Consider the following 25,540-nt stretch of genomic DNA (forward strand, 5'->3'; position numbering starts at 1 on the left):
TTTACAAACAAATTTCATAAAATAACGAAATGTTATTGTTACTTTACAAGGAATTTGTAAAATAAAATTTCGTAAATTCACAATAATTTTTTACAGTGTACTGCATGCACTTTTTGGCTCGGCACACACACACTAAACTTCTTACGGATACATCCTATCTGTATTACGGACATTTTTGTGCAATTGCAATTACGGATAGATTTTGCTTGTAATACGGACGGATATTTTCGTCTGTATGTTACGGACGTAAAACTCTTTGTAATACGGATGATTTCATCCGTATTACAAGCAAAATCTATCCGTAATTGCAATTGCACAAAAATGTCCGTAATACAGATAGGATGTATCCGTAAGAAGTTTAGTGTGCAGTTGGCCAGGAGACCGGTGGAGGGGGCCAAACTACTAGACGCGTTACGAGCCACTAAACAAGACTCGAACCGAACGTGCGACCCCACCAACGGATTGCTCTCCGGACGAGGAATCCATTGGTGGGGACACACGTTCGGTTCGAGTTCTGTTTAGCTTCTCTAGAGCTCAAAACGCGTGTAGAATTTTGGCTGCCTCCTGCAGTCTTGTGGCACGCTGTGCGTGTGCAGCACTGTCGAGAACATAGATGTTGACTTTAATGTTCATCGAAAGCTGTCGTACAGGCTGCAGGGATTCGAGTCAAGGTAAGGGGTCAAAGCGGATCCCTTTCTCATTTCCCCTGCGATCTCATTACGTAGAATTTTGTCTAACTTGCACGATTTTGTGTACACGAAGAATTTGGATAACATAATGCGTGGAAATGCACAAATGTACGGAAATTTGAACAATATTCTGTACAACACATTACGAAGTTTTAAAACTATGCATCACCACGTACAAAATTGCACATAAACCTATAGCGTTAATGCTGAGCACTTTTGGTCGCCGTCCTTACAACAACTCACACCACACCTTCTTCCAAGGCTATGAACTAATTACACCATTTTAGGGGCGTACATCGTAATCCCTCCGTGTGAACACTGGTGAAGCAAAGGCATTAAAGTTATGCCCTTTAAGGGCGCAAACGATTTACGCCCTTGGAGCGGCGTGAATCGTTAATGCCTTTAGGAAGGGCATTAAAATTTTGCTTAAAATGCCTATACTATTTACGCCCTTCCCAAGGGCTTAAAATGATTTACGCCCTTCAAGGGCGTAAAAGAGTATTTATGCCCTAAAGGGCGTAACTTTTATGCCTTTGTTTTACCAGTGAAGGCCTTCTTTTTCGCCAGTGCCCTGAGGACTAAGAGCGACACGCGTCAGTCGCTCTCCCCTCCTTCCTCGTCTTCGCCACTCAGAGACACAAGTCTGGCACCGAGTCAAATAGAGCGCGAGTACAGGCGCCGTGGTCGCCTGGCTGCAGTCGCGAGTGGCTGGCCCTCCGAGTCGCGACGTTGACGCCGAGCCCGACCGCCATGTCCGGACCGGCGTGCGGCCACCATGACGCGGAGCGGACCGACGCCGCCAAGCCGCGGAGCCTCTCGCTCAGCGCCAAGCAGGCCCCGGAGCCCACCGGGCCCAAGGGGCTGTGGTGCTGCCGGCCGCAGGTACGCTCAGTGGGCCGGAAGACCGGTGGAGGCGGCAAAAATTCTACACGCGTTTTGACTTCCAGGGTCGCTAAATGGGACTCGAACCGAACGTGTGACCCCATCAATGGATTCCTTATTCAGGGAGCAATCCATTGGTGGGGTCACACGTTCGGTTCGAGTCCCATTTAGCGACTCTGAAGCTCAAAACACGTGTGATTTTTCCCGCCTCCGCCGGTCTTCTCACCCACAGTGGAGGAACCTCAACAGATTCTTCTGCTCGCAGTGCGCGCGCAGCATCAGCATCACACTTTTACTCATGGCCTGGTTGTTTCCGTCGCCTGATAGATCATGGCCTGCCTGGCCGCCGGCCTCTTCAACGTCCCCGAGGGCCTGTCCCTGTCGTACTCGTCCTCGCTGATCCCCGAGCTGCAGGAGGAGGGCAGCGAGATCCCCATCACGCTGGAACAGGGCGTGCTGCTCGGTGAGAAGACCATCGCCATCGAGGTTAATTATTTAACAGGGAGTGGTGAAATCTTTCTTTTAAGATAGAGGCATTCAACTCTGCTACTTTTAGTTTAAGCACTTTGAGGAACGTGACAATACCCAGTCCTCCACTTGCGGCAACCAGGCCTCAATGAACACACTGAGAAACCCTCGCTGGCTTTGTTGAAGGGAGCACCCGATGATCTTCGACTGCCCCAAAACCTATCTATTTTTATATATCATGCGGAAAAGTAATTTTCTCAAATTTCGTGACTTTTCTCCCGATCTCAGATGACCACTAGTCTTAACCTCAGATCAAACGCTCTTCCCTTCATATTTCAATGACGTGGGCGTTCATGACCTTGGCTTTATTAAAATACCAACGACTGCATTCGAAATCCTCTTGAGAACAGCACGATCAACCTCAGCTAAAAATGCAATGCCAAATAGACCTACACTATGCAAGAAAAAGTGTGGATAGTACAACAAAAGTACAACAAAAACTGCACAATAAAAGTACAACAGGGATTGTAGAATGTACAACGAGAATTGTACAAACCACAACGAGCCCTGGACTGCCCAGCACACGTCATGCCGGTTCCGTTGTACTTTGTACAACAATTGTTGTACTTGAAAAGTACACTAAATTCCTGATAATAAGTTTGCCAGAAATTTGTGTACTTTTGTTGTGGTTATTTTCTGCAGTGTAGCTATGTCAAACCGATATCAACAGTGGTTTCGACTCGTATGCCGAATTGGTATTTATTTTGATTTCCACGTCGAATTGATGTTTTCTATACCAATCCGATGACGAATTCAAAACCATACACGTCATTGATTCCACGGATATTGATCCGTTCCGACATCCTGTAGTTCCGGCTGCTCGCTAAAACCTAACGAAGTTTTGGGCACCTGCAGGAAACAAACTTGTTGGTTCGTTATGCGAAGAAAATGGTTCGCAAACTACGAGGAATTTTCTAAAGAAATTCCGTTGCATGCTCAAAAAACTTTGTTACGGCAGGCTCTTTTTCATTGTAAGGCCTAAATTAGTTTGTAATGTTTTGAGAGTGAGAGTCCCGTCTTCGTTTCTGAACCCACGTCGCTGTTCCGGCAGCCAGCTGCATGGTGGCCTTCATGGCCATGGGCACGCTGCTCTCCGGCGCCGCCATGAACCGCTTCGGGCGCCTCAACACGGTCCGCTACGGCTCGCTGCCCTTCGCCGCCGGCTGGTTCATCGTCGCCACCGCCTCGACGTACGAGCAGATCCTGGTGGGCAGACTCCTCACCGGGGTGGCCAACTGTAAGTTTTCAAGTACATAGTAAAAACACTGCATACCTGGTGGCAAGCTCTCAGTAAATCCAAAGCCCACATTGTAGAGAAAATACACGGGAAAAGGTACTACAGGCACAGTCTGGTGGACAATTTGCCTGGTACCACCACCGTACCTCAGCCAGTACGGCTTTTGGGGTACGGAGTACGGTTTTTCATAACATGGGTTCTTACTTCCCGTACACGGTTTTTGGGTACAGTTGTTCTGTACACCCTGAAATACGGTCTGGCCGTACCCTTTTCCTTGAAATGTACGGCTTTTTTAACAGTGCAGTTTCTGGGGCAAGAAAACCGAGAAAAAACGCAACAACCGGTGAAAAACCTCTGGTATCTTTTGTAGTGGAAGCCGTGCTTTATTGGCGCGGAAACGCGCTTCTTCGCCGTGGACCTCGGGGCGGACACACACTAAACTTCTTACGGATTCATCTATCTGTATTACGGACATTTTTGTGCAATTGCAATTACGGATAGATTTTGCTTGTAATACGGATGAAATCATCCGTGAGTTTTTCGTCCGTACCTTACGGATATTTTCGTCTGTGTGTTACGGACACGAAAACCTTTGTATTACGGATGAAATCATCCGTATTACAAACAAAATCCTTCCGTAATTACACTCTAAATGTCTTACGAAGAAATTTCCCATATTACGAAGGAAATGGCGCAAGCATAATACGAAGGTGGTTTTTCTTCGTATTACGAAGGTTTTTCTTTGTATCTTACAATGAAAAAGCTAAAAAGATTCGTATTACGAAGGAATATTGCTTCGTATTATGCTTGCGCCGAATTCACTGTAACATACGAACACTGCGAATAACATAGGTCAAATTTCATTGTAAGACATTTTGAGTGTACGCTTGCACAAAACCGTCCGGATACATGGTGTCCGTAAGGAGTCTTCAGTGCACACCAGTTTCTGGTGGAATGGATGCTAGAAAGCTGTCGCAGTGCTCTCAGAGGCGGGAACGCACGCTTGTAGTGCCGTGCCGCTTAAAAACAGTTCTGTTTCTCCTCAGATGTTGGTTGAAAAACGCCCGGAAACTGAGTTTTGGATTTACTGACCATTTACTTACTGCCACAAAATTGGCAAGCCGTTTTGAATACCTGAAACTGGCAAGCATTGATTTGAAATGTCCATCAGCTCGCCAGTATTTGGTGCTTCTGTCGTCTGCACTGCCAAATTTTAGCAATCTGGGTACTATTTCAGAGCCAGGCATGCCAAATTTTTGACTATCAAAATAAAAACCGGCTTGCTTATTTCGTGACAAGCGAATTTGCCAATGGGGGTGCAGTGACTTTGGGTTGTCACTTGGTGACAGCTCCAAGAGTTGGTGTTTCTCTGCAGCCTTTGGTCTGAACGGCGCTCTTATGCTCGTCACGGAGGTGGCCCCCACTCACCTCCGCGGAGCCCTGAACGGAGCCCAGCCGACCATGGCGTCACTAGGTGAGTGCGATGCGGCCCACAGTGGGCCAGAAGACCAGTGGAGGCGGGCAAAACTCTAGACGCGTTTTGAGCTACAGAGTCGCTAAATGGGTCTCGAACTGAACGTGTGACCCCACCAATGGATTGCTCTCCGAACGAGGAATCCATTGGTGGGGTCACACGTTCGATCCGAAACCCATTTTAGCGACTCTGGAGCTCAAAGTCTTGAGTTTTGGCCGCCTCTACCGGTCCTCTGGCCCACTGTGTGGCCTTTCTAACCGGATGACAGAGTATCGGAAAGGGAGCGTGCTCTCTAAACGTCTTACCTTTGAAATAGGCTGCAAAAAAAAAAACAAAAAACGGCGTATGATCTCTGAACCTTGATTTCTATTTTGACCCCGATTAGGCATCGTGATGGGCTACGTCTTGGGCGCGGTGACTCGGTGGCGCGTTGCGGCCTGGATCAGCGGCGCCTCCCCCCTTGTCGTCGTGGTCCTCATGCAGCTCGTCTGCTACGAGAGCCCCATCTGGCTGGTGTCCAAGGGCCGCGTCGAGGAGGCCCGGCGCTCGCTGCGGGCCTACGCGCGCTGCTATGACACGGAGGACGCCAGGGTGAGCGGCAGTCTGGCTTCATTCAAGCATGCAACTACTACTGTTGAATACTTAGCGTTCAAAGTTAACTGCAGGAAAGAAATTTTCCTGGGGCATGTATTTTGATAGGTGAAGAAGAACTGCACGCCACAGTGAGCCCAAAGACCGGTGGAGGCGGGCCAAAATTCTAGACGCGTTTTGAGCTCCACACACTAAACTTCTTACGGATACATCCTATCTGTATTACGGACATTTTTGTGCAATTGCAATTACGGATAGATTTTGCTTGTAATACGGATGAAATCATCCGTATTACAAAGAGTTTTACGTCCGTAACATACAGACGAAAATATCCGTATGGTGCGGACGTGAAACTCTTTGTAATACGGATGATTTCATCCGTATTGCAAGCAAAATCTATCCGTAATTGCAATTGCACAAAAATGTCCGTAATACAGATAGGATGTATCCGTAAGAAGTTTAGTGTGCAGAGTCGCTAAATGGAAGTCGAACCGAATGTGTGACCCCACCAATGGATTCCTCTTTCGGGGAGCAATCCATTGGTGGGGTCACACGTCCGATTCGACTCCCATTTAGAGACTCCAGAGCTCAAAACGCGTCCGGGATTCCGACGCCTCCACCGGTCTTGTGGCCCACAGTGCAATGAGTTCCCGTGCTTGAAACGAAGCGCAACAACCACTACGCTTGAAGAAAGGCGTATAAGTCCACTCCACTTCTACCAGTGTAACGAGTTGCCCGTGAATTCCAGGAGAAGCTTCCCGAGCGGCAATTGGAATGGCTGATTCAGAGGCGGGACTGCAGCGAGACGCAGGTCGCCACCAAGGTGCCGTGGTACCGCGCCGTCCTCGGCCTCTTCACCCAGCCCGAGGGCTACCGGCCCTTGCTCATCCTCCTCGTGGTCTTCGCGGCGCAGAACCTGAGCGGCATCTACATCACCCTGTTCTACGCCGCGCCCTTCTTCAAGGTGCGCGGGCTCGGCCATACTCTTAAAACAAATGGGAAATTAATGCTTGAGAGAGTCAAGCATGAACTTACGCTTGAACGTATGTTGCACGTGCATTCATAAGAAACTCTCCCACGTTTAAAGATGGGGATAGTTTGAGCGGGTGAGCTTGTTGCGTAATCCCTTTCGTAAACTAATTATGCTTGAGAACAGACGGGAAGAGTTTAGTTCCTACTAGTTAGTTCAATGAGCTGTCAGCACTGTGGTCACCAAATTGATCTTCGGCTCATAACGGCACTTCCTCAGAGAAGTACCTCTGATCACAAAGAGAGTCAATCCGAGGATCAAAAAGGTCCTACACACTAAACTTCTTACGGATACATCCTATCTGTATTACGGACATTTTTGTGCAATTGCAATTACGGATAGATTTTGCTTGTAATACGGATGAAATCATCCGTATTACAAAGAGTTTTACGTCCGTACCATACGGATATTTTCGTCTGTATGTTACGGACGTAAAACTCTTTGAAATACGGATGATTTCATCCGTATTACAAGCAAAATCTATCCTTAATTGCAATTGCACAAAAATGTCCGTAATATAGATAGGATGTATCCGTAAGAAGTTAAGTGTGTAGGCTTTTCTGGAAACATAAGAGTGCACATGGTACGTAGCGAGATGCTACTCTTATTAGGAGTCAAACTGAATTTTAACGGTCTTAATCGTCTAAGATGCAGGCATACCGTTAAAAAAAAGGCGCAAGCAAACGATTACACTCTAATTTGCGGCCATCCTGCCTCGTTTAATAACACAGGCGCATTAGAATGTACCTTGCACCTACCATGGACACTCTGTTTGGTGCATGCCTGTGAAGGAGACGAAATTTTCCGTCAACCTCTGAAGAGTGAACCAAGTACACCGAGGAGGCAACCACCCGCGAAATTCTGTGTACACTTGAGTGGCTGAAATCTTGCGCGAAATCGGTAGAAATCTGGTGAAATTTCATCAGAATCTAGTGAAATCTCGCGAAGTCTGGTTTAGTTTCGACGCGAAATCCTGCGGAATCTCGACAAAACCAATACCTCTGAAGAATCCCGTGGAAGAAAAATTCAAATGGTTGCCCCCCTCGAGCCAACACTCTTCAGTTTGAAGAGTGCTACCTCGTGCGATCGCTCTACAAATCAAAGAGCGTAAATTGTATGCTCTACCTGGAGCATGCCTGCAGGCACGCTGTACCTAGCGCATGCCTGCAAGCACGCTGTACCTAGCGCATGCCTGCAAGCACGCTGTACCTAGCGCATGCCTGCCAAGCATGCCCTTTCTAGTGCATGAGGGATAGGGAGTTGCCTACATCAGGAAGCGTGTACCTGGCATGTATGCACTAGTAAGTGCGTGCTTGGCAGGCATGCGCTAGCTACAGCGTGCTTTCAGACATACTCCAGGTAGAGCATACAATGTACGCTCTTGGATTTGTAGAGCATAAATGTTTATTGCCGCCTTGCAGGAGATGGGTGTCGAGGTGGACGCCTTCCAGGCAGCCATCCTCATCGGCCTGGTGCGCTTCGTCATGGGCCTGGTGGCGGTTTGGCTGCTGGGTAACGTGAGCGTGCGCAAGCTCATGACCATCTCGTCCCTCGGCATGGGGGTCTGCATGGCGCTGTCGGGCTACTTCACGCTCCGCCCCGAACATGGTGAGTCTACACTGAGAAAAACTACGGTGAAGCCTTTCCATTTAAATTCCAGGACTTATTGTAGTTAGCGCACTGGTTTACCCAGGCATAAACACTACGCTCTGCAAGGCATAGAAAGTATTTCACTCCCTTCTAGGGCATAGTTCTTTTTACGCTGTCCATACCGAACCCAAAAAATCTAAAATTGTTGAAATAGAAACCCAATCACAAAACGGATTTGTCCTCAACGAGGCGATAAAAAATTGTAAATACATGTCTTGGTTTAGACTCGAAATGAAAAGGTTCTTGGCCGGTAAGTGTTCGAAACGTCTCCTTTTGGTATTTTAAACTGGACTTCGAAACACATTTAATGCAGTTTTAAATATTTAGGGACTCAATGCCTTTTTCCTGACAGTGTAATCACTGCTTTACTGCTTTCTTCTCTCCTAAAATCATTGCCGCCAAGAAGCATGCTGGTAACACTGAAGCATCGAACTACGCTTGAAGACTTAACACGTTCGCTGCGGAACGAGAACGGTGTTCTTGCCGCGATTTCCCATCCCTTTGAACGCCCTTCTTGAAGCGTGAGCTCCTGTACGTTTCAAGAAAGGCGAACAGACCGTATGCTTTACGATAGGCCTAATGCACTCGTGGAACTAAAGCGCAGTATAACCATCTGTTTTCAAGCGTAATCAGTTTACACTTGAAATCAAGCGTAGCAAGCTCATCTGACAAGATTCCTCCTACCTAAATGCTTGATGACATATCTAGTCTATGCTTCATTTCAAGCGTAACTCTATGCTTGACTCAAGCATAGAGTTACGCTTTAAATTACCAGTGCGCTGCGCCTTAGTTTTACCAGTGACTTGGAGTTTCGTGTCTCGTTTCTTCCCCGCTCCAACCTAGTCCTTCAACTACCTCTGTTCACTGTGACTGTCCTGTGGGTCGGCAGGCCTGCACGGCTGGGTGCCGGTGGGGTTGGTGCTGGTGTACGTGGCCATGTCGTGCTGCGGCCTCATGACGGTGCCCTGGACCATGCCGGCCGAGCTGTACCCCGACCACCTGCGCGACGCGGGCCAGTCCTTCACCGTCTTCACCGCCGACCTTCTCATGTTCACTGGACTGCAGCTCTACCCAACGCTCCTCAACGGCCTGCGTAATTTTTGGCCCGCCCTTCTATTCAAAAAATAGGGGGAGGGCCTATGCATTTGCCTTTGTGTCTGTGTGTTGTTGTTGTTGTTGGCGTCTGTGTACAAGGAAGGAGTTGAGCTAGAGTAACCAGATTTGGAGGGTACTTCAGGAGTACCGTCCAAACAAATAATCCGGTGGTGCAAATCCCGTCCGGGTCGCACAAGGGCTGCTGCAGGTGCATCATGGTTTACATGAGCGGGAGGGGGATTTCCGCCATTATTGGTGCTAGCAGGGCACATAGGGGTATTTTTGGAATCGGGGCGACGAGACAAGATGAATGGACCTGGTCCCGACCCCATCGGCCGCTTTTACAAGTTGGCCAGATCAGGATCTTCAAAAAAAGGGGTCGACCGACTAAAAAAATTTATTGCAGATTTCGATTGGTCTCAGCAAGACCTTTTCAACGAGGGGTCGGAAAGGGGGTCCACACACTAAATTCTTATGGACTTTATTATGCATAGTTATGCATGCACAGCTACGTCCATATGTTATGTATAAAATTATGCATCACTGTGTACATTTTATGCAGGAAGGTGCATAAAATGTACACAATGATGCATAATTTTATTCATATCTTATGGACGTTTCTGCGCATGCATAACTATGCATAAATTATGCGTCATTATGCATTTAAAAAGTCTATAAGAATTTAGTGTGCAGGAGCCCGACTTCGTCTGTTAGTCACATCAGGATCTTGAAAAAAGGGGGTCGACCGACTGAAAATTTTTACTTAAGTTTTCGATAGGTCTTGGCAAGACCTCTTTAACGAGGGGTCGGAAGGGGGGTCCAGGAGCCCACCTTCATGAGTTACGGGAAAAAGTGCGACGGACTCGTTTTGCGCTCCTGCTGTGCCTCTATTGCAAGGAGTTGCAGTAGCATGGCAAATAGGGGTATTTTCGGAATGAGGGCGAAGAGACAAATGAAACGGGCATATTCTAAGGACAGTTGGAGTAAAAAGTGTAAGGACTATTGCATATTGTGAATAGAAGGGCGGGCCTAAGTCACGATGGTACATCGATAACTTTGCTTTACCCGCTCACGGGGTGTGTGATGCGAGCGGGCCGAAGGCCCGGGCCTTCGACTGGCCAAGTTGGGTCTGATGCGAGGGCCGAAGGCACGAGGAAAGGCCGCCGGCAGGCCAAGCTGGGCCGGCCCCCTGTCGAACCGAGTTGCCGGCGCAGCGAAGCGGAGCTGGCTACTCGGTTTGACGGAAGGGCGGGCCCTAGCTTGTTTACGAGTGCAATGATCAATTCTGATGGATTACTCTACAGACTTAACGAGTGTGCATAGCATGCTTCAGGTATTGCACACTAAATTCTTCTTTTTAAATGCATAAGAACGCATGTTTTATGCATAGTTATGCATGCCCAGAAACGTCCATAAGGTATGTATAAAATTATGCATCACTGTGTACATTTTATGCATCTTCCTGCATAAAATGTACACATTGATGCATAATATTATACATAACGTATGGACGTATCTGTGCATGCATAACTATGCATAAAAAAGTCCATAAGAATTTAGTGTGCATGGAGCAGCGCCTGGCGTTATTTTCCTTTTCATTTTAGAGCCTGTCTGGCATGAATAGTGGAGGTGACGCGTACCTTCATGTACTTCACTGCTGCTGAAATTCCGTAACTCGGAGTGTAAAGCAGAACAGGGCACAAAGAAAGGTGTGCGTCGATTGCAGTGTACATGCCAGGCAGGCCTGAGAAGAAAAGAACTTGAATTTTGTTGTGGGTTTCCCTTGAAACAACGTTGAGATGCCCTTGAAATAAGGCTGAAATAGCGGGAATTTCAAATAACGGTGTAGAAAGTTTTTCGAAGTTGTTTGCCCCCGGGGCAGGCCTCAGATCGAAGCGTGCCAGGCATGCCTCCTAGAGGATCACCTGCAGTTGGAGTGTGCATGCAATGCAGGCAGGGGGGGGGAGTAACTCTTGCCAAATTTGCACACGAACAATTTAGAATTCACAAAAATTTATCGAATTCTTCAAAATCACTCAGAACTGTTTGACCTATTTTGAAGTTAGATTCATTTGATTTGTACCGAAATTCGCAGTCATTTCCCCTCACATGTCTCAACTACAAGCAAGCTACAAGCACATTCTTGAGTCTGTAGAGTAGCTCGCGACGATGGTTGAGAGTTTGACCCTTTTCCTTGCAGAGTTCGGTGAGGTAACCGGCACGGTGGGGATCCAGTGGTTCTTCGCGGCGGTCTCGCTGGCCAACGTGCTGTTCGTGGTCGTCTTCCTGCCGGAGACGCACGGCAGGTCCCTGCAGGAGCTGCAGGAGCACTACCAGCTCAACACCATGTGGCTGTGGCGCACCAAGACGAGGCCCGCCGACACCGAGTCCGGCAACAACGTCTCCACCACCAGCACGGTGACCGCCTGCGACTCGGACCTTACAAAGAAGTGAAAGCGACGGCGGAGGTCTCTCTACACACTCAGCCTTTTACTGACTGTTTCTCATTAGCAGACGCATTTCCGTAAGCAACCAAAATACTTAGTTTTTTAGCCAGTATTACCCAGCAATTGCTAATTACTGTACTGATATTACCGTTTTCTTTATAAATTACAAAGGAATTTTTAAGTATTTAAGAACTAAATACAAAGTATTATGGTTGCTCACAGAAATACGTCTGCTAATGAGAAATAGTCAGTAAACGGCTGAGTATAACAAACACTGAGAAAAGTAGCGATGAAAATTGGACAACCTTGGCTCGACCCATATTTACCAAGACATAGATATTTACCAATACATAGATGACTTGTGATCCACATTGTACCTTCACAGAGCAGTACAATCCCGAATGAACCAGACTGATTTGTTATCCCCCAGTGATTTGTTTTGTTGCCCTGTGCTCTTTAGAGCCCAAGAAGCATTTGCTTCATAACTACAAAGAATATGAAGGCACGGTAGAATTGCTTCGTGTTACGAAGGATTTTGCTTCATAATACGAAGCATTTCTTCGTAGATTTTACAATGCCTTCATTTTCGTCGTATTACGAAGCGATTCTTCGTAGAGTGTTTACTGAGTGATTAAAATATAAGCACTCACTCTTTAAAGCCTATGAAGCATTTGCCTCGTAGCCACGAAGAAAATGAAGGCATTTCTTCGTAGATTTTACAATGCCTTCTTCGTATTACAAAGGGATTCTTCGCAGAGTTTCCACTGTGCTCTGATACATTCGTCAGTTTCTGACACGGAAGGGAGGTTTCGGTGCAAAAGTAAACATAGAATCCTGACACAAGAAGAACACTTTAAGAGACTTTTATTGATAGTAATATTAAATCCAGCAAGTCGGAATAGCATATTAGTCAAGGAGTAAAGCAAGTGTAAACCAGTCGAATACTAATTAAACAATCTGGATTGTGATTCGATTCAACCCTGGCAGAAGCCTTGCTAAGTCCTTCATTCGTCACTATCATCACTGTCGTCATCACTATCATCATCGTCGTCGTCAGTATCATCGCTATCTTCACCACTGTCCTCATCATCGTCACCGTCATCGTCACTATCGTCGTCGGTCTCCGCATCACCGCCCTCTTGCCTTTCAAATTCATCGCAGTGACTGAAGACTTGGGAACAGATGCCGTCGAGCTTGCGGGCTGCGGTCCCAATGACTCCATCCAGAGCCTCGGTGCTGAAAGAGTCCAGGTAGTGGCCGATTTCCTTGAGCGCGGCCTTTGCCCTTCGCACCTGCCGATGGAATCAAACAAGTCGTTATTTTCACGCTCAACATCTTATGATCGTTTTTAAACGTACTATGAAGGTTTTTCATCGTAAGGTACGCATAAATTTACGCATACGTAATATGCTGAGTTTGAATCGTAAGGGATGCATGATTTTAATCGTATTACGCATGGTTTCTATATGAGGTACGCATGATTTCATCGTATTACCGTCAACGGGGGTAACTTGGGACACCGGGGGTAACTTGGGACAGTCTGCCCTGTACAGCTTGTTGGTGCTGCCATTCAGCGACGGTGGTTCCTAGCGTCAAACCCGCGGCAGGGTTTTGTTTCAGAGGCCTCAGGGCACGCGCCGAAAGGTAGAAAAGGTGCATAACAACACAATTAGTATTTGAGAAATGGGAAACTACATAATAGGGTTTTTGACAAAATATGTCGAACATTGACAAGTTGACCCTAGTGCAAGCAGTGAAATGCAGATTTGGCCGATTAGTCTCTCTGGGTTGTTAGAACATACACAGACAAAAACGTTTGCAAAAGGGCGTTGTTTATAGTTTTCTCATCTTCGGTCCAGACTTCAATTTATCAAAAAACGAAATGTTACGGGGTAACTTGGGACAGTCTTTTCCTCGTGTTTCCAGCAGTCCTAGCCTCCGAAGAGTTGACCGACCCGGTCCCTGACATAACTTAAACTTCGGATTTTACGCTGATGATGGAAAGAGATGCCTTGCTCTGCAGTTTTGTCTTCTGGTAATCCATATTTTGAAATCTTCAGAAAATGCCTGGAAAATACCAGTAGAAAAGAGAGTTCCACGTAGAGCCCTAGATATAGTCCAATATCGGTCCTACAAGAGTTCCTAGGCCTGAATTCTTGGTCTACATGTTGTGACTTAAATTTATTACGTCCATTAACATCAATAGATGCATGGGAACGTAGCTAATTACCTACTGTCCCAAGTTACCCCCGGTCATGGGGTAACTTGGGACACTCTTTCGAGACCGCTTGGAAACGATGTAATCGAGGCAAATGAACCAGACAAGCATGAAATCATGGGGAAAGGGTCAAACTTTAACATAGTTAGGATCCAATGGTCTGGGTTGAGAATCTTGCCTCTGGCGTTCAAAAAACGTGAAAAAGTGTCCCAAGTTACCCCCGTTCACACTAAATTCTTATGGACTTTTTTATGCATAGTTATGCATGCTTAGAAACGTCCATAAGGTATGTATAAAATTATGCATCACTGTGTACATTTTATGCATCTTCCTGCATAAAATGTACACAGTGATGCATAATTTTATACATACCTTATGGACGTTTCTAAGCATGCATAACTATGCATAAAAAATGCTTCATTATGCATTAAAAAAGTCCATAAGAATTTAGTGTGTTGACGGTACGCATGGTTCACTCTCTGACTCGTATTGACTTTCTCTCTTGTCTTAAAGGTTTTTGTGCAAACGTAATATATACTATTTTCTCTTTAGCTGTGCACTATTTTGTTCATTGTATGATGTATTTAGTCCATTAAACCGGACTTTTTGTCATTTGCAATGTACTTTCCAATTTCTACATGATCTATTGACAATTTTATCTTTATAGCGATCAAAATTGTGCATAGTTAAGGAGAAAATAGTACATTTTACGTTTGCTCAAAAACCGCTATAAGCAAGACAGAAAAAAGTCCATATAGGTCTGAGAGTGTTTCTACATAAGGTATGCATGATTTCGTCGTATTACGCATGAATTCTATTGTAGTACGTTTGTTCTCATTTCAACGTATGTTACGATGACCCTTCCATCATATGAATCTGAGGGAGTTGAGATCCGTCTACAGAAAATAGCACATATTGCTTGGTAGGTTGCTTCGTAAGCAGTAGCCAGTGACCACTAGCTCTGTTTGAGCTATAACATTTTATAACAACTCAGAATAGATAGGACGATTTGGACTATGTAGAACTTAGTCACCGCATAGGCCAGTGGTAAGTTTGCTTGCCACAAATTTAGCAGTTTTTGAATGCCAAAATTTGGCATGCCATTACCATAAACCGAATGAATCAAAATCTTTCGTTCTTTTGAGCACTGGGCATTGTAGAACTGCTTCGTATTACGAAGGATTTTGCTTCTTAATACGAAGCATTTCCTCCTAGATTTTAAAATGCCTTCGTTTTCTTTATATTACGAAGCGACTCTTCGTAGGTTTTTTTTAACTGTGAACGTACCTTGCGTTGCACCCTGGCTCTGCGACGCCAACGCCGGTCTTGCCTCGATGCGGATGCCCGTTGCGCGTCCGTCCGGTCGGAGCGGACGCTCAGCATCCTCACTTTGTGAATGTGCTTGCACAAAGTGTTGTCGTCGGGGCAGGTGCAGCGGTACATGTGCGCGCACAGACCCCCGCACCGCGCAGCGTGGCACCTAAGGGGTGGGTCTGGTGAGAAAGTTACTTGCTACTTTGGAGCTTTTTCGACTTCGACGCGCCCACGCACGAAATAAAACATGCGTTCAGTGCACACATTCATGCGCAACGAAACGCATGCTTGATTTCGTACGTATCGTTTAAAACCATACCAAGTAATTTGGTGTGGAAAATGGGTCATGCCCTTCAAGATAGTTTAGGTACACTCTCATTCCAGGAACATGACATCACGTTGAAACGAACGTGACAAAGTGTCACGTTCGTTTGAGCATTGTGTCGCATTCGTTTGAATGTGAACAAGCTGGTTTTTGGCCAATTCACACCCACAGGAATGTGACACAATGCTCAAACGAACGTGACATTTTTGTCACGTTGCGTTCCTTGAATGAGAGTGTAGGCTTCATACAGACAATACAGAAAACTTTGGACCTATTTCAACCATTTTCAAGGGTCGTTAAAATGTTTGGGTTTTAGAAGACTTTGATCGCATTTTGGCCAAAACCCGAGAGGGGGGAAATCGAAGAGACTCATCTCTAGTTGCTTCACAAATTTGACAAGCGAATGAAACATAAATCTTCAATTTCCAAGACAAAAATGAAACACGCTCAGACCTATATGGACTTTTTCCTCTCTTGCTTAAAGCGGTTTTTGAGCAAACGTAAAATGTACTATTTCCTTCTTAACTATGCACAATTTTGATCGTTTTAGGGATATAATTGTCAATAAAGCATATAGAAATTGAAAAGTACATTGCAAATGACATTAAGTTCGGTTTAATGGACTTTAAACATTATACAACGAACAAAATAGTGAATAGCTAAAGAGAAAATAGTACATATTACGTTTGCACAAAAACCTTTATGGCAATAGATAAAAAGTCAATGCGAGTCTGAGAGTGAAGAAAATCCTAAAATCGTTTAAATAAGACAAACTGCTATTTTAATCCGAGTTTTAATCTTTTTCTTGAAGACAATGGAAATTAAGACATATTCTGATCAAATCTATATGACGTTACTAGGCATGAGTCTCCCCGAATAATTTACCACAGATGTGAACAGGAATGCAAACAGAACCTTACGAGAACCAAAATTAACGTTCCTTTACAATAAACAAAACAGGTCCAAAGACACATTTCTTTTTGTCAAAATGAAGCTTACTCGAGTATCTCAAAGAGTTTTAAAGCAGAAATAATAATGTCTTGATCCTTCTACAGACAAAATAATATCAGAAAGTACTGATGAGGCTCTGTTTTATTTCAAACAAATTTTCACAATGAGACACGACAGAACTTACTTGTCCCACTCCCGGCACGATCTCTTGGGGCAGCTGTCGTTCTCCAGGTAGACCTTGTAGGAGCCCTGGCCCGCTTGGCTCTGGACGCGCCACTTGGTGTCGCTGAGCGCCTGCACGTCGCCGCTCGCGATGCCCCTGCCGCGGTGGTGGCGCACGTCCACCCTGTCGCGCTTCGTGAAGCGGCCGCCCCACATGGCTCTACGAACAAAGGGGCTACACTGTAAAACCAAACGTAGACAACTCCACATTTGAAATGCAGAGGTGTGGAATTTCCAGTCCCCACACTTGGAAGTGCAGAGTTTGCAGCCTCCACACCTCAAACGTGGAGTTGTCAACGTTTGCACCATGCTGAGAGATAGGGGCTTTGTGAGCTGCTCCACACTTGAAGTGTGGAGGCTGCGTACTCTGCATGTTCAAGTGTGGAGGCTTACTCCACACCAGGAAGTGTGGACTTGTCCACGTTTGGTTTCACAGTGTAGGGTCAGTTGGGGTGATTACGGGACATGGGGTTAAAATGGGACAGCTGATTCTCAGTCAAGAATCGAGACTTTAGAACTTGTGCCGTAGCAAATGTTATTTTCTCAATGAAAACATCACATTTGGTACGTCATGCGTTCAAAAATGTCAAACCTCGACTAAGAATCAGCTGTCCCATTTTTACCCTGTGTCCCATAATTACCCCAACTGACCCTACATCATCAGTCAAACAGGAAAGTCGCACGGACAAAACTCTGGAAATCGCTTGTCTTCACATTACGATACATGGGAAAACCAGGAATTGTTTTTTGCCGTAGACACAGAGCAGGACTTGAAACAGTGAAAAAATTACAGCCAGGAATAGGATACAGGAATAGGTGTAAACTTTAATTAACAAATTATAGTGACTTAAGAGATTCGGGACGAAAACAGAAAGTTACAAGTGACGTTGATGATTGTTTCGTCAGCCCCATTTAATTTCTGACATCACATTGAAAATACCTTCAGTACAAGTTCATAGTAAGTTGCTCCAAAAGGTTTTCATTCCCGAGCAATCAAGGCCAAAAGAACTCGTCGTACCTACGAAGGCACAATAAAATAACCAAGATCAATCGGATATCAATCTGTTTTCAAGGGTTCCACCCTCAATACCTCAACTTCTACAACACAGAACACATCAAAGAGCTCTAATATTTTAAGTGTGAACTTGGTACGAAACAGGAAAAAAGGGAGCATTAGATTTGAGACACGGAGGTTTTAGGGCTGGTATTTTTAGATGGGGTTCATCGTTCGAAGAACATTCATCAGATGAGAGTATTCCAGACTATGTCTTGGCGTATCTGATCCTTTTAATACACCTGTTTGCTCGTCGCCGAGTGAAGAACAAGTGGAAAAAGTACATCCTTGAGGCCGACACTCTGAACTGGTAAAAGCTGAACCGTGATTGGATAAAAGCGTCACGCTTAAAACCTTACTAAGTCCTTCGAGCAGACATAGTACTAACTAGTTCACTTTGATATACAAAGAAATAGTTTGTAAATTACCAAGTATTATCTTACGAAGCTTATGTACGCTCGAGATGAGTTGTAATAAGATGCTTCTTTTCCTTGGAAGGCCTCAAATAGGTTGGAAAGTTTTCTCAATGGTGGATCTCACCGAAGTTCATAGCAGCGGCCGTCAAGGTGACACTCTGATGCTTCCTAATTTTATTTTACTTGTATTGTGCTCGTTACGACGAGTGAAAGGATCCGTTGCGCTTACACTTAAAGCCTGCGTAACGTTACGCAAGCTCTACCCCCCGACCACGTGACACTTGTACACTTGTCCTTGTGCCAATGTCGTCTGCGTAATGTTGTTCTAAATAGTGAATCCTATCCTGAGTGGCAGTGAGAAGGCGGTAATTCCGAACTTCCAGATTGATGGATCCAGTCTCATTCGAGGAGGAACGTGACATGAGGTTGGAGAAACTTATGCCAAATTGTAACGATCATTTGAGTATTTTGACACATTTGTTTGGTTGCTAATCAGCATCAATTTATCTCGACTCAATGCTCAAAGGAATGCGGTGTCCACTCTAAATGTCTTACGAAGAAATTTCCCATATTACGAAGGAAATGGCGCAAGCATAATACGAAGGTGGTTTTTCTTCGTATTACGAAGGTCTTTCTTTGTATCTTACAATGAAAAAGCTAAAAAGATTCGTATTACGAAGGAATATTGCTTCGTATTATGCTTGCGCCGAATTCACTGTAACATACGAATAACATAGGTCAAATTTCATTGTAAGACATTTAGAGTGTCGCACGTTCCAGGAAGGGGAGGGTCAAACAGGCTGATTTGAAGAATCCCTAGAGCGGAAGTCCGAGAGCAGCATCAAATGTTAGTCCGCCGTGACGCATGCGCTGGCCCGTTAAGAGCTCAAAGTTAAAATGATAGGTTTGCGAGAGAGGTTTCAGGACTTAGTTCAGTTGTTTGGCTTCCCGACCAGGGGTTTGTCAATCTAACGCAGAAGATTGTTGAAATGTTCCCAGATACCCTGGGCGTTGGGCTCGAGAATGATCCAACCTTCCGTTCCCGAATTGCTCATTAAAAATATTAAACGCGTCAACAGTCAAAAAGCGAGCAGAGATATATGATAGTACATAATACATAATAGTTCGGACCATCCAATTAAGCGAACATACCTTGGCTCAAGATTCTCAATGTACAGCTGAAGTCAGTTCAACGTAGTCAACCGGTCTTATATGGTAACTCACCTTCGAAGCGGTAGATCTTGAGTTCTAGTTGGGGGAAGTGGAGAGACTCGCCCAGGGAGTACCGAAAGCGGCAGTTCAGTAGTCGTGGTATAACTGGAGGTTGCCGACAGCTATTCGATGCACACAGTTTGCCCGACGCGACGACGCTAGCACCGTTTGCTTCACCGAACGTCACAGTTGCTCCTGCCCAGCGCCGTCAACGAGAACTAACTCTGGGTAACCAGAATCAAACAAACATCGGTGCTTCTTGGAATCAGGACTCAATTAGGTAAACCCACGTTTGAGCCCTACTAGTAACTCGTGCAATGGCGCATTAACTTGCAGTTTGCCAAAGAAATCAGTACAATTATGTTTAGGACTGGAAGGTGCTGATTTATTTGAATACCGAACTCAAAGAGGACAGGTCATTGTAATGTACCCCTGGACCGGAAGTCACAGATCAAAAGAGCTTAAACCGCGTCAATGCATGCGCAGACGCTGCCTCAAAGTAGAGGGGGGATGTCTACGCATGAGAAGATGCGGATTTAGTTCTTTCTTTTGTTTGACTTTCTGTCGAGGGGTTCGTTGAAATACCCTAGTAAAGAATCAGGGGACCGTTTCAGAAGGCTCATTGGGTATTTACCTTCCTGGATGAACCCGACCTAGATCAGCCCACATACCGTATTTCACTTCCGGTCTAGCTTTTTCTCCGTTCGGGTACCGTCAGTTTTCAGCTGAAGAGTATACGTAAGTAAATCATAGCTCAACTCACTGATGACTTCTGCTCCGGTAAGAAATTGAGGTAGTCCAAGCCGCCTTTTAAGATTTGACGACGTTTGGTGAAGCCTACTCGTCCGCATTTGTGATCACTGCGGCGTTGAGTTGATTCTTGATTTTCAACTTTCGATCTTAGTATTTCCGGTCTGCCGATTCAGAGTATTAGTGTGCAAGTATTTCCGGTCTTGCCACTGTATCAAAAGGGCCTGCTGCGGATTCAGAGTATAATTGTACTAGCATTTCCGGTCTAGCCACTGGAGCTAGAGGGCTTGCTGCCGATTCAGAGTATTAATGTACTTGTATTTCCGGTCTAGCCACTTAACCATAAGGGCCTGCTGCACACTAAATTTTGCGCTCAAATTCGTGCGTTACGAAGTGCGTGTTTAATTTCTTGCTCTAGCGCTCAGAACAACCTACATAGTAATTTAGTGTGTGGCGATTCAGAGTATTAATGTACAAGTATTTCCGGTGTAGCCAACTTAACCTAAAGGGCCTGCTGCCGATTTAGAGTATTATTGTACAAGTATTTCCGGTCTAGCCACTTAGCTACAAAGGTCTGCTGCCGATTCAGAGTATCAATGTACTAATATATCCGGTGTAGCCACTTAATAATGGAGCCTGTTGCGGATTCAGAGTACTACTGTACTAGTTATGTGGTGGAATGCCGCACGGCTGATAATCGAACCTAGTACGAATAAGATGTTTAAAGGAGTCCCTCAACCAGCATTTAGTGATATGACATAGTGAGAACGTAAACTTCTACTGCACAGGCGTCCTCACTCCAATCAGAGCTAGCGTCAGAGCATGCGCAGACGCGATTGAATTTCTTACGTTCGTTGTCTGACTCCTGTTTAGGGATTCTTCATAATACCCTAATCGTAAGCTACACCTGGAGTTCTTGTACTTACAGTCGATAAACGACACCCCGACAGCCAGATAATTCGACTTGGTTCTAACTTTCCTAGAATGTCCACAGCTGAGTCAGGGTATCTTGATAGCTGACTTCAAGCGCTATCACTTACCTACGATTTCTGCAATCAGCTTAACAGGGTCTTTTTTCCTTTTTTTCAGACAGTAGCTCCGAGCAGCAAGTGCGCGGTAGAGTCTCCAGCCATTCATCCCAGAACATCAAGGTTAGTGGAAGTAGTGGGACTCGACCTCTTGGGTTGTTTCGGACCTCTTCTCTGAGCACCCAAGCTGTGGCCCTGTAATGTCTAGGCGGTCGGAACACCGGGGTCAGTCGTATTCGGGTTCTAACCGAGGAGTCGACAACTCATATATTACTTAGTAGGCGGTGGCTACATTACTTTGTATATTTCCACAATTTTGCCTCTGTAACAAGAACCTATAAAGCCCCAATCCGACTGACTCACTCACTCACTCATAGAAATGTTTGGGGTGAAGGAGTGGTCGTAGAGACTTGCGGTTTTTTCCATTCAATTCCAAATTTTATGGGAAAATTGGGAAAAATCCCAAAAGTTGAAAATTCCTCACCGTTTCCGAGAAAACCTACTTTATCTACAAAAAAGGGGAACAAATTTCTCACCGTTTCCGAGCAAACCTACTCAATCTTCAAAAAAGGGGACCGACCGACTAAAAATTTTTATTCGCCCCATCGGTAGGTCTGGTCGAGACATTTCCGAATCTGTGCCGCAATCCGGTCTCCGTCACTGGCAACATCCTCAAAAAACGATTAAATAGGCCTAAATTCAACAAAATCCACTCAATCTTCAAAAAAGGGGACCGACCGACTGAAAATTTTTATTCGCCCTATCGGTAGGTCTGGTCGAGACATTTCCGAAACTGTGCCGCAATCGGGTCCCCGTCACCAGCAACATCCTCAAAACGGTAAAATAGGCCTAAATTACACAAAATGCACTCAATCTTCAAAAAAGGGGACCGACCGACTGAAAATTTTTATTCGCCCTATCGGTAGGTCTGGTCGAGACATTTCCGAAACTGTGCCGCAATCGGGTCCCCGTCACCGGCAACATCTTCAAAAACGATTAAATAGGCCTAAATTCAACAAAATCCACTCAATCTTCAAAAAAGGGGACCGACCGACTAAAAATTTTTATGCGCCCCATCGGTAGGTCTGGTCGAGACATTTCCGAAACTGTGCCGCAATCGGGTCCCCGTCACCAGCAACATCCTCAAAACGGTAAAATAGGCCTAAATTACACAAAATGCACTCAATCTTCAAAAAAGGGGACCGACCGACTGAAAATTTTTATTCGCCCTATCGGTAGGTCTGGTCGAGACATTTCCGAAACTGTGCCGCAATCGGGTCCCCGTCACCGGCAACATCTTCAAAAACGATTAAATAGGCCTAAATTCAACAAAATCCACTCAATCTTCAAAAAAGGGGACCGACCGACTAAAAATTTTTATGCGCCCCATCGGTAGGTCTGGTCGAGACATTTCCGAAACTGTGCCGCTATCGGGTCCCCGTCACCGGCAACATCCTCAAAAACGATTAAATAGGCCTAAATTCAACAAAATCTACCCTATCTTCAAAAAAGGGGACCGACCGACTAAAAATTTTTATTCGCCCCATCGGTAGGTCTTGTCGAGACATTTCCGAAACTGTGCCACAATCGGGTCTCCGTCACCGGCACCATCCTCAAAACGATAAAATAGGCCTAAATTCAACAAAATCCACTTAATCTTCATAAAAGGGGACGGACCGACTAAAAATTTTTATTCGCCCCATCGGTAGGTCTGGTCGAGACATTTCCGAAACTATGCCACAAACGGGTCCCCGTCACCGGCAACATCCTCAAAACGATTAAAAAGGCCTTAATTTAACAAAATCCACTCAATCTTCAAAAAAGGGGACCGACCGACTGAAAATTTTTATTCGCCCTATCGGCAGGTCTGGTCGAGACATTTCCGAAACTGTGCCGCAATCGGGTCCCGTCACCGGCAATCCGACTGACACTGACTGACTCACTCACTCATAGAAATGTTTGGGGTCAAGGGGTGGTCGTAGAGACTTTCGGTTTTTTCCATTCACCTCTATCCTCGTCAAAGCAGTCTTCAATATTTTCCGGCCCTTGTGTGCACCCAATGACTGCCACAGTAGCCAATGCAATAAAAGCTATCTATTTGGGCAGTAAAAGTAGCTTAATTATATGGTCAAAAGTTGTTAAATAGACCTTTCAAAGAAGCAGTACATTTACTTCCTTGGAAAATTTGCCTTTGGTCACCTTGGACGTACTGAAAATACTTCGGCACGCGCCCCACACATGGGGGGTCTGGGGGCGGAGCCCCCAGCGAGCAGCGCGCACTGTTCGGGATTATTTTGTGAAATTACGATTAATTGTCTGTTAAATCTGTACCACGAACTGCTCGTAAATTTCAAAAACGATCTGATCATCCATCTTTTTTTCGTCAATTTACAAAAATATTCTTAAACTTACAAACTTAATCCTCAAATTTTGGTCGTTTCAGGCATTTTTTCTTCCTATATAGTAAGGAAACAACGGACGAAAACGCACTTTTTCAGACTTGCTTTTACAATCATACTTGTAAATTAACGATTTCACCTGTAAATTTAAGAGGCAGTTTGTAAAATGATGAACAGATTGTCAATTTACAATTTACTTTGTAAAAAAACAGTGCAGTTCGTGGTACAAATTTAACAGGCAACTATTCTTAAAAATAAAACTTCATTAGTAAGAAAACAAGTTTACGCGTTTTAAAACGAGAATAGTCGTAAGATAACGATTTTATCAGTAAAACTACGATCTTTCGTCAGTAACATTAAGATTTCATCGTAAAATTACGAATTTATTCCTAAATTTATGAGTAAAGTTTGTCGAAAATATGACAATTGTTCATGTCATGAATCTTGTAGTTATTTTACGAATTATTATTTGTAAAATTACAACACTAATAATTGTTGGGATTACTGTTGTAAAATAACGACTTCTCTTAACAGTGCGAGTTACCCCTATACTACTAAATATTACTGGAAATTACTTATGTTACTGGTTATATAGTACTTATTAAGGGGTATTGAAATGCACGTTTTTTTGAATTCCATACCGGCACACCCGGAAAAGGGTTCATTCTTACCTAAAACCACCGCAAACCAAATTTGAGACCGATCGAAAAATATTTAGGGGTCGCTACAATGGCTGAAAGTTGTAAATTTGACGTAATTTTTAAAAAAATACAACTTTCGAGTATTTAAAGCCCTGCGCATCCGGTGTTGGTCCTAGCTTGTTGCCCCAGGAGACTTTTTTTTTCCCGGGATCCAGGCCGACCAAAAGAACCCTACGGGATGCATTTTGAGCGAATGATAACGGAACTGGGTCCATTTTACGCTCAAAAAAGTGTATTTTTTCTCCGGTTTTAGGGTTTTAGAGGCCTACCAAACTTTTGCCTTGTTTGGGTTTGGATTTCTTGTGACGCAAGGCAAAAGTTTGGTAGGCCTCTAAAACTCTAAAACCGGAGAAAAATACACTTTTTTGAGCGTAAAATGGACCCAGTTCCGTTATCATTCGCTCAAAATGCATCCCGTAGGGTTCTTTTGGTCGGCCTGGATCCCGGGAAAAAAAAAGTCTCCTGGGGCAACAAGCTAGGACCAACACCGGATGCGCAGGGCTTTAAATACTCGAAAGTTGTATTGTTTTAAAAATTACGTCAAATTTACAACTTTCAGCCATTGTAGCGACCCCTAAATATTTTTCGATCGGTCTCAAATTTGGTTTGCGGTGGTTTTAGGTAAGAATGAACCCTTTTCCGGGTGTGCCGGTATGGAATTCAAAAAAGTTCCGCCAAGGCAAGCTTAGCAAAGCGGTCTTGCCGTGGACCGGCCGGGGAGGCCGGGCAGAGAGGGGGCAAGAAGGGTGGGGGTGGCTGTGAGGAGTGGGGACTGGCGCGGCGAGGCGGCGCAGGACGACGACAGACGACGACGACGACGACCAACACGACCATGCAGTCCCCTCCGAGCCCGAGCGCGCTGAATGGATGGATGGGTGGATGGGATGGGATGAGTGGGATCGGATGCAGAGCTAAAAGCGGTAGCAAGACCGCTTAAAAACGTGCATTTCAATACCCCTTAGTACTTATCCGCCCTCGTTCACGGCTAAGGGGAGTTGTCGACCTCTTGGTTCTAACGTTCAATTCGTCACGGCGGCTCTGGCGCTCGGTCACTGTCGTTTCTTTGCACAATAGAAATAGCTGAAGAGATTCTCAGTTAGTCGGTGCAAAGGGCGCGGAATAAGGTTATTGTGCTGAAGATCTAGAACGGCAGTGAAGTCACTAAGCAAAACTACGTTTGCGTCGCCGTCCTGCCGTTTGCTTCGAGCTGTGTCTCTGACGACTCATTGTCATTCTCAGTCCTTGCGGGAACTTCAACCCTTCTCAGTATGCTAACTTTTCTGATTGCTGTGGTAGACATTCACAACTGGGCCAAGGGGTGACTCAC

The 25,540-nt window shown here is 45.2% G+C and overlaps 3 protein-coding genes across 30 annotated transcripts in view; 2 read left to right on the top strand and 1 right to left on the bottom strand.

Annotated features, from left to right (window-relative positions):
• Positions 1-12,591, top strand: part of LOC117651264 (facilitated trehalose transporter Tret1-like) — a 34,925-nt gene extending 22,334 nt beyond the window's left edge. The window contains exon 11 of the mRNA XM_034395119.1: positions 11,634-12,591. The gene's annotated coding sequence lies outside the window, so the exon portion shown is untranslated. The remainder of the gene's footprint in view (positions 1-11,633) is intronic.
• Positions 12,471-19,486, bottom strand: LOC117651900 (ribosomal L1 domain-containing protein CG13096-like). 8 transcript variants are annotated; one of them, XM_034396470.1, is made up of 4 exons: positions 19,348-19,486; positions 16,616-16,813; positions 15,129-15,321; positions 12,471-12,915 (listed from the first exon to the last, which is right to left on the bottom strand). In XM_034396470.1, exons 2-4 carry the CDS (start codon positions 16,807-16,809, stop codon positions 12,628-12,630), a joined length of 675 nt encoding a protein of 224 aa, XP_034252361.1. In that variant the 5' UTR covers positions 16,810-16,813; positions 19,348-19,486; the 3' UTR covers positions 12,471-12,627. The 8 variants fall into 8 exon arrangements, with proteins under 8 accessions (XP_034252361.1, XP_034252371.1, XP_034252343.1 ...); XM_034396480.1 differs by having other exon boundaries at positions 19,276-19,395; XM_034396452.1 differs by lacking the exon at positions 19,348-19,486 and adding an exon at positions 19,157-19,265.
• Positions 17,804-25,540, top strand: part of LOC117651134 — a 47,732-nt gene continuing 39,995 nt past the window's right edge. For 4 of the 21 annotated variants that reach the window (XM_034395070.1, XM_034394923.1, XM_034395063.1 and 1 more), the window contains exons 1-2: positions 19,473-19,615; positions 21,175-21,236. The gene's annotated coding sequence lies outside the window, so the exon portion shown is untranslated. The other 17 variants (XM_034394950.1, XM_034394943.1, XM_034395026.1 and 14 more) reach the window with 17 other exon arrangements.

Source organism: Thrips palmi, unplaced genomic scaffold (assembly GCF_012932325.1).
Source record: "Thrips palmi isolate BJ-2018 unplaced genomic scaffold, TpBJ-2018v1 HiC_scaffold_10, whole genome shotgun sequence".
Taxonomy (NCBI): domain Eukaryota; kingdom Metazoa; phylum Arthropoda; class Insecta; order Thysanoptera; family Thripidae; genus Thrips; species Thrips palmi.

What these genes read in the sequence shown, in the direction of transcription:
- LOC117651900 (XM_034396452.1), bottom strand. Translation starts at nt 19,257, where the DNA reads ATGGTCCGAACTATTATGTATTATGTACTATCATATATCTCTGCTCGC. An exon ending in TCGTGCCGGGAGTGGGACAA is followed by an intron (nt 15,322 to 16,615) that starts GTAAGTTCTGTC and finishes CCCACCCCTTAG; the next exon opens with GTGCCACGCTGCGCGGTGCG. An exon ending in GAGCCAGGGTGCAACGCAAG is followed by an intron (nt 12,916 to 15,128) that starts GTACGTTCACAG and finishes TTCCATCGGCAG; the next exon opens with GTGCGAAGGGCAAAGGCCGC.